The sequence below is a fragment of the Gastrolobium bilobum genome, unplaced genomic scaffold (assembly GCF_033153095.1).
Source record: "Gastrolobium bilobum isolate Gb01-03AN ecotype WA unplaced genomic scaffold, APGP_CSIRO_Gbil_v1 utg4266, whole genome shotgun sequence".
Taxonomy (NCBI): Eukaryota; Viridiplantae; Streptophyta; class Magnoliopsida; order Fabales; family Fabaceae; genus Gastrolobium; species Gastrolobium bilobum.
The window spans coordinates 140,173-149,679 of record NW_026896613.1 but is presented as its reverse complement, the minus strand read 5'-3'; the positions used below and the strand labels follow the sequence as shown (position 1 = coordinate 149,679).

Genomic DNA, 9,507 nt, shown 5'->3' with positions numbered 1-9,507 from the left:
TTTAGAAAAGGATCTCATCCTATCCGATTCTGTATGTATCAGCACTTTTGCTGTATTTTCTATTTGCTGTATTTTCTATTTTTATCGGTTTGTTATATCCGATAGGTTAGGAGTTTGTTTAGGTTGTTACTGTTTCTTTAGTTGTGTACATGCTTTGTATCAGTAGCCTATTTAATGGCTGAATGGAATATATGATAACCAAGAAAGTGGTTTACCAAGTTTATCTAATAGTCAAATGTTTGCGATATATATACGTGAAAGCATTAAATGTGGAGAATCATAACCATACAGATGTCATTGTTGTACGTAAAGCGGTTGTAGAAATGATTATATCTAAATAAATATATGTATATATATATGTGAAAAATATTTTTACAGTCACTTTAGATAAGATTATCCACAGCTACCCTTTATAATTATGTACTCTCAAGAGTACATAGGTATAATATTTTTTTTTCACTCTCTACGTCAGCAGACAGGTTCTAAAAAGTGAATGAGGAGAAAAAAAAGTAATTTTAATGTTATAAAGGGTAGTTGTAGATAACCTTATCTAAAGTGACTGTAGAAATGTTTATCCCCCTACAGACCTACATATATATGGGACATGCTCCTTTGACATCAGTATCCAACTTTGAAATTGATATCAAATCCTAACAGTTGATTTTTGTAAATCAACGTTATTATTTATTGAGAATTAATAATTAATTAATAAGTTTAATTGGAGAAAATTAACGATTAGGATTTAGTATTAAATTTATAAGTTTAATAACTTTCTGTCATTTAAAATGACAAACATTTTTCCCTATATATATATGTATGTATATAGGGTTTTGGTGTTTGTCATTTTAAAGGATATAAGTTATGGTCATTTTAGGAGAGAGATAAACACAAGGAATGAAAATCATGGAAGAGAAAGTGAGTGTTTTTTTTTTAATTTAAATTTTAAATAAAAAATATTATTTGTGTCTATCTCTCTCTTAAGATGACATAACTTTATGTCATTTAAAATGACAAACACTTTTTTCATATATTGGTATTCGTCGTAAACCACTCTCTCGATCAGCGCAAGAACTTCCGCAAAATTCCTACTGTAAAGTGGTATTCCATATGCTAGATCTAATTTTATTCTTGAAAGTTGGCACATACAACTATATAAAATGCGAACAAATTCCCAATCATCAACTGGACATTTTCTGCATAATCTCTTAAGTCTACCACAAGCTTGATATAAATGTTCTCATTCCTTTTGTGGCTTTGGATGGTGGAAAATATTTGCTCAGAAATTTGAATTCTATCTCCTTCCATGTGGTGATGCTTCGTCGAGGTTCAGACTTCAGCCACGTCTTAGCTCTACCTTTTATAAAGAAGGGAAACAAATGGACCTTAATAGAGTCTTCAGTAGCTCCGTTTATTCTTATGCCACTGCCGAAATTCAAAAATTTATCTATTAGATCTTGAGGATCCTCTGAATATTCTCCCCAAAATTTTTTTTCAATGTAGAGCAATTCTTCCTCTAAATCTAATGAAATTTCAAATTCAACCATGATGGTAATAGTACATCATAGAGAACAATTTTTTTTTATAAAAATAAAAAAACCGAAATAAAATAAAATAAAATAAAATAAAAAATGTAACATTTAAAAAAAATTAAAAAAATAAAAAATTTAAAAAATTTAAAAATATAAAATATAAAATAAAAATTAAAAAAAAAGCACTAAAACCTACGAACAATAAAAAAACAGAAAAAAAAAGTGATAAAAAAATTGATTTTTTTTTTAAAAAAGTAAAAAATATAAAATAAAAATATAAAATAAAAAAAGGTCCAATCTTAAAGATCGAAAGTTAAATTTAATATTGACGTTATGTCATTTTTTTCTCTCTTTTCTTCTTACATTTTCTCATATAAATTTTATATATATTTTTATGTGTATATAAAAAATAAATTTAGGAGATAAAATTATTTTTTATAATATAAAAAATATTAATCTCATATATTGTGGATACTGGTCCGAAAAACAATTACGAAACATATGTTATATATTCCAAACGCTATGACTGTGCCAGATTTCTCATCACATATTTTCATACAATTTCTAGGAGTTTAAACTTCTCATTCAACATAAAATAAAAAATTGTACAGCAGATTCATGAGGAGCCATGCTTTTCATTTTTTTTGTTTTTTTAATTAAATAATAGACTCCATTTCAATATTTGTGTCCACAGCAGGAGATTTCATTTTTTACAGTTGCATACGAAGTGATTTTCCTTAAATTTAAACTTATAAAAAATGGTGCTCAAAAGCCTCAGTTTACAATCATTAGTGGCAACATGACTTGTTGGGTTTTGGTGTAAGGAGGATGCAACCATCCATAATTCTATTATTCTATCCAATATGTTGCACCAAACTTAGTCAGATGGCAAAATGAAATAAAACAAAATTGGATGAGGTGCCTCATCAATCACTCAATTTTGGCTGATCGTCTAACCAAGGGATTGTTTATATAAATTCGAAAAAAAAATTATAGTGAGATATAAAAGAGGAATTTTTTTTTTATTAGTCAATTCATATTCAAATTAAACTTTTAAATTCTCAACTATTTTATTACTTACTTATTGAAATAAAAGAGAAGTTATACTTACAATCTATTTTTCTAACTACCTCTTACTACTAAATTTTAACTGTTGATTTTCGTCAATCTAATAGTTATAATTTATTGGATTATACTTATTAATTAATTATTAATTTTTAATAAATTATAATCGTTCAATTAACAGAAATCAACAATTAAGATTTAATAATAAGTGATGGTAAAAAAAAGAAGTAATAAATATAACCTTCTCCGATAAAAAAACTCATAGTTAGGAATAATTAAAAAATTAGTCTAACATGTGATTTATTTAGACACTTTTAAAATTGGGTTATGTTTATTTCACTTTATATCATGAGATAAATAACTTTTTTACATAAAAAAGATTGAATTCTACCACTCTTTTTTTTCTTTCCTCTTTATTATGGGTCCCACTTATAATTTTACTTCAGTAGAAAAAAGTATTTCACTTTAAGATTAAAGGCTGTTTTTCCAACCTCAAAAGCTAAAGAAGGTTGCGTGTGTGCTGTTTTTTTCAGTCTGAATATTATCACTATTACTATTATTATTTGTTTTTCCCATTGTTGAGTCTGCAAAGGGTTATCATTTAAAAAATTGGTCATTGTAAGACTTCTGAGATGGAGTATGGTCCGTCTAATTCCATTTTAAAAAGCGAATGCGACCCATTAAAATGCTTTCGGTCCTTCCTTGTAATGATGAATTACGCATCAAATTTTCGCGCTGTTATTATATTTCGATGGGTTTTGTTGTTCCAAGCTGCTTGCAAGTTGCAAGGACTCGAGCAGTGGAGGTTTTGAGGTTGAAGCACGTGAGAAAGTGAAAGAGGATCAAGAAGCAATAGTCTTTAAAACTTTTTGTGTTTTTTTTTTGTTTTGTTTAAATCTTTAGTCATAAACAGCAAGTTTTAGTGGGACCAAATTTTTGTGTGCTGTTATTTTTTAATTGATGTGCCTTTACCGTGACATTTCCACAGCGTTATCTAAAAATCAAAGGCCCATCTTTCATTGCACCACCACCATGTCTACTGTTTCCACTGAAAATGAGACCACCAGCCAGAAAACGCACCGTCCTTTTCAGGTTAACCCTCTTGTACCTTTTTCAGATCCCTTGAAAATCACACTTTCTTTCACCATTTCAGATCCGTTTATTGTTGCTATTGTCATTACTTTTGCATATGTTTTAATGTCATACGCGTGTGTGTATATATATATATAATCTTTGGGAAATAATTATCTCATGTTGCATGAGATAATTATCTCATGCAATAGAGACAAGATAGTGGGGTCCACCATTTAAAAAATAATAATAATAATGTGGACTCCACTACTTTTCTATGTTGCATGATATAATTATCTCATGCAACATGAGATTAATAGATCCCATAATCTTTTTGGCTTGTGGCTGAAGATTATAGCTTTATTAGTTTATCTAATAATGTTACGCATAATGTTACGACCACATCTTAATTGTTGATTTTCGTCAATTAACGGTTATTATTTTTCAAATCAAACTCATTAATTAATTATTAATTCGCAATAAATGATAACCGTTGATTGACGGAAATCAACGGTTAAGATGTGGTCGTAACATTGTGCGTAACATTATTTGTGTGTCACAATATCCTATCCCGTAAAAATAAAAGAGAAAACTTCAAAAACCCCTTATAAGTTTCCTCAAAATCACTTAACCCCCTCTCCGAAATTTTTAATCACTTACCCCCCTAATTTGATTTTCCATACAAAATTTTGTTAACATGGTTAATTTTTTTTTTAAAAAAAACCAAAATTACCCTTAATAGAAAAAAGAAAAACATAATTTTCTCACAAACGCAGTTTTAGACGAACTCACGGAATGTTTTCTTTAAGGTAGCCTTGTTAGAATTAGTAATTATTAAAATTGTTTCCTACAAATCTCATTATTATTAAACACCGCACTCACAATTGTTGGTGTCGTTGTTCAAATAAAATGATTAAAAAGACATCATCTCAGCAGATTTAGATATTCCCTTTTTTGTTATAAGTTTTTCTGCTATTATATGACCAACAAATCTGGTTTTATAAATTTATTCAGAGCCGCACTTTATTTGCTTGCACAATAACTGAAAAGCTTTATGTTCTGTGCTTCTTATATGCCTTGTTTTCCCCTTAATCATGTAATATTACCAAGCAAACATGCATAAAGTGTTATTTCGTTGTTTTCTGTGTCGTTGATAGTAGAGAAAGAATTCAATCGTTGATTTACATTCATGTCTTGCTTATGTGAGTTTGTCTAAAATTGCGTTGGTGAGAAAATTATGTTTTTCTTTTTTCAATTAAGGGTAATTTTGGTACCTTTTAAAAAATTTAACTCTGTTAACAAAATTTTGAATGGAAAATCAAATTAGGAGGTAAGTGATAAAGAAATTTTAAGTAAGGGGATAAATGATTAAAAATTTCGGGAAGGGGGTTAAGTGATTTTGAGAAAACTTGTTGGGGGGTTTTTAAAGTTTTCCGAAAATAAAATTATTTCTAACAACATGATAGAAACATTAATCTTATCTCCTACATACACATGAAAGTGTGTGAGGTTCATGTGGTGTCATGTGATAGGGTGTTCATCAACCTATCCAAACCGATTCAAACCGCAATAATCGAACTGAAAAACCGAATAAATCGAAAACTGAAAAATCGAAAACCGAAAAAAAATCGCAAATTTTAATTGGATTGGATCGATTTTCGGATTGGTAGATGAAAACCGATCCAATCCAAACCGATCCGATATATTAATTTTCCTCTACCTACTTGGATCTTTCCCCATCATAGTCCAAAAATTTCTAAACTCAATACCCATTAACCCATCAACTAAATTCAAGAAAAAATCTAGTCACGTCTCTTCAACAAAATTTTATATATGTAGAGCTTCATATCTTATTGTCCAAAAAAAAATCTATATTATCGTTCACTGGTACTTTTGTATTTAAAAAAAATAAAATTACAAAGCCAATATATACAAAAGATGTTATTTGAGCAATAATTAAGAAACAAATTGTAGGATTTTCAAAAAACCGAAAACCAATCCAATTCAAACCGAAAAAAAATTGGATTGGATCGGATCGGATTTGAAAAAAAGTCCAAACCGAACGGATGATTATGTGATCAAACCGAAGGAATTGGATCAGATGATTTTTGTTTCCAAAACCGATCCAATCCAGACCGCGAACACCCTTATCATGTGAGGCGAAAATAGAGAAAAAAAATATGGATTTCATATACTTTTTAGTATATATAAAAAATAATTTTATCTGTTATAACTTGAAAAATATTAATCTCGAAATAAAATATACGATTCTCTAAATTAAAAAAAGAGTACTTTTGTTTCTTTTTTGCTAAACTCATCTATCCAAATGGTGGTAGGGTTTACTGCTTGTCTTTTAAAAAATAAAAAATATATAGTTATATCATTTTAAATAAGAGAATAATACAAGCAATAAAAATTATGGGATAAAGAGTGAGTTACTTTTTTATAAATATAAATTTTAAATAAAAAATATTATATTATATTTTTTTTCTCTTAAAATAATTTAATTGTATATCCTCTAAAAGATTAAATATTTTTCTCATATACCGATGAATTTATTATAAAAGCGGCATGAAACCACGTGGAAATATAGGGACCACGTCGTTCCCGTTGCCTTGATGCCCCTGAATCAACGGTAGAGGAAATGGTTGTATTTGCTCCGAAGCTAGCATCATCGTCCACTATGCAAACCTTGGTACCACAGATCCATTGAGTGCAAATCGCATGCTGCTGTGTTCGAACAAAATAAAATAATGAAAATGAAAATATCTTTATCTTTTTCTCTCACAGTCAGAGCACTCGGCCTTCATCACTAAGCATAGAGTCATCGGAAAGAATCAAATTTTTGTAACCAAAAAAAGAAAGAATCAAATTCCATCGATATGCAGGTCTATAGTACCTGCAATCATTCACTAATGAGATTAGCACATTCCTCCAAATTGCTATGCTTTTCAAATCATTTCCACGCCCCCTCTTCACCTACGACCCCAAAGTTCCCATCTTTCATTGCCGCCACCATGTCCACTGTTTCCACTGAGAATGAGACTTCCACCCAGAAAGTGCACCATCCTTTGCAGGTGCACCCTCTTGCCCCTTTTCAGATCCCTTAATATTGCACTTTTTTTCATCTTTCCAGATCCCTTTATTTTTGCTTCTATCTATATTTTTATTTTTGCATTTGTATATATATATATATATATATATATATATATATATAATCTGTTTTGCATGTGGCCCTATGAATTTTTTTATTTTATTTTCATTAATTTTCATTGATGCACCTACCGTTTGCCCGCTGCTTATCCATGATGTGTTTTCCCGCAATGAAAGTTTTTAGCTTTCATTAGTTTATCTAATACACCTGGCTGAAGATTTTAATGTATGCCCCAAAATCAGAATTCTAAATGTTAACAGTATAATGCTTCTATTGGGGACATAGTGTCTGTTTATCTTATTTTTATTTGTACTAAATCTTTCAAACAGCCACACAAATAAAACGGGTTATTCACACACTATAAATCACTCTTGTTTTCCATTTTTTGTTTAATTTTTATTCATATTTCCTTCTGAATTACTTAGGTTTTTTTGTAAAGGAAGTATTTGCAAAAATTCAGTTTAGTTGAGGATGCTACTTGCTAGCCTGTTTAGCTTTGTAAAACCTTCCCAGTCAGTGCAAGGACCTAGGATCATATCTTGCCTTGTAGAAAGGGAGTGATTTTGAAAGAGAGTTTTGTTCTGTTGTGAACCTTGTATCTACGCACCAAAACAATGCAAGAAAGATGAAGGAAACAGAAGAACTTCATAGTTCATAGTTGAGCCATGTGTTTACATTGGTTCTTGCTGATTGTCATTTGTTTGTTAGGTTGCAAAGCGCTTAGAGAAGTTTCAGACTACAATCTTCACCCAAATGAGTATGCTTGCTGTCAAACATGGAGCCATAAACCTTGGTCAAGGATTTCCCAACTTTGATGGTCCAGAATTTGTAAAGGAAGCAGCAATTCAGGCAATCAGGGACGGAAAAAATCAGTATGCCCGGGGTTATGGAGTTCCAGAGCTAAACAATGCCATTGCTGAAAGATTTAAGAAAGATACTGGACTATTGGTTGACCCTGAAAAGGAAGTTACTGTTACAAGTGGGTGCACGGAAGCCATTGCTGCAACTATATTAGGATTAATAAATCCTGGTGATGAGGTGATCATGTTTGCTCCTTTTTATGATTCTTATGAAGCCACTTTATCCATGGCTGGTGCAAAAATAAGAAGCATCACTTTGCGCCCTCCAGAATTTGCTGTCCCGATTGAAGAGCTGAAGTCCACCATTTCAAAGAATACCCGTGCCATTCTTATAAATACTCCTCACAACCCTACTGGAAAGATATTTACTCGAGAGGAACTCAGTGCCATTGCATCTCTTTGCATTGAGAATGATGTCCTGGTTTTCACTGATGAAGTTTATGATAAGTTGGCATTTGATATGGAGCACATTTCGATGGCTTCTTTGCCCGGAATGTTTGAAAGGACAGTAACAATGAACTCCTTAGGGAAGACATTCTCCTTAACAGGATGGAAGATTGGGTGGGCCATAGCACCCCCACACTTAACATGGGGAGTGCGACAGGCACACTCTTTCCTCACTTTCTCAACCTCCAATCCTATGCAGTGGGCAGCTGCAGTTGCTCTTAGAGGACCAGATTCTTACTTTATAGAGCTAAAGAGGGATTATATGGCAAAGAGAGCTATTTTGGTGGAAGGATTGAAGGCCGTAGGCTTCAAGGTATTCCCATCCAGTGGAACCTACTTTGTGGTTGTAGATCACACCCCTTTTGGACTTGAAAATGATGTTGCATTTTGTGAATATCTAGTTAAGGAGGTGGGAGTGGTGGCAATCCCTACTAGTGTATTTTACTTGAATCCTGAAGAGGGAAAGAATCTAGTAAGGTTTACTTTCTGCAAGGATGAGGAAACTCTTAGGGCCGCTATTGAGAGGATGAAGGAGAGGCTTAGAAAATAATCCCAACGTATGATCAAGTCATGTGATATATGTTGGATTGGAGACATTTTCTTTTTTAGAAACCCAAATGTAGGAATGTAATAAATTCTGGTTGATTGAATTGGATGCTCGGCAGTCTAGTCATTACCAACAACTTCTTATCTGCCAAGAATGTTTTCTTCCCCTGAATCTCAATGTTTTTATGCGTATCTGCTGGTTACTGAATCATCATCTCAAGGGTATATACGATCACTAGAAATCATGACCCTCAACTAGTAAGTCATATTATTCAGATTTCATTCAACTTTTTTCCGTTACGGGTTGTATTTCCGTGATCTGTTTTTGTTGAATCTTAACCACTGGTTCCCGAGCTTTTCTTCCTTTCGTTTGGATGTATGGAATCAATAATAATATATAACATTGCATTGCATGACCCCATATTTATTTCCTCTAAGGTTGTGAGTGTGATTATTCTCTAGGCGGTAGGCCTATTATGCATCCCAATCATAAGACAACAATTGATATGTAAGTTTATATTTCTGTTGGAGTAGGAAGTTAGGAACTTACAACTCAGTAATATACACTGATTTAGATGTTTTTCTTAATTTTTTCATTTATTCAGTATATTATTCAACTAGTTTTGGAGTCAAGAAATATCCTTAAAAATAAATTACTATTAAGCGAATATACTAATCAAATGAAAAATCCGTATCAGGAATATGAAATATGCACAATTATAAACGAATTTCTTCAAATTAATTGAGCCAAAATCGCATTTGCACCCTACTGTTGGACGTTGCCTAATATGTGGACAGATACATAATAAAACATGAATATCATATTCACATAGGC

The 9,507-nt window shown here is 31.5% G+C and overlaps 1 protein-coding gene across 1 annotated transcript; it reads left to right on the top strand.

Moving 5' to 3' along the window:
• Nucleotides 1-6,478: 6,478 nt before the first annotated feature.
• Nucleotides 6,479-8,738, top strand: LOC133300935 (uncharacterized). The gene is given in 3 exon segments (XM_061500520.1): nt 6,479-6,668; nt 6,670-6,742; nt 7,528-8,738. Coding segments are annotated over 3 exon segments (1,281 nt in total). The 5' UTR covers nt 6,479-6,609; the 3' UTR covers nt 8,677-8,738.
• The last annotated feature ends 769 nt before the right edge of the window (nt 8,739-9,507 follow it).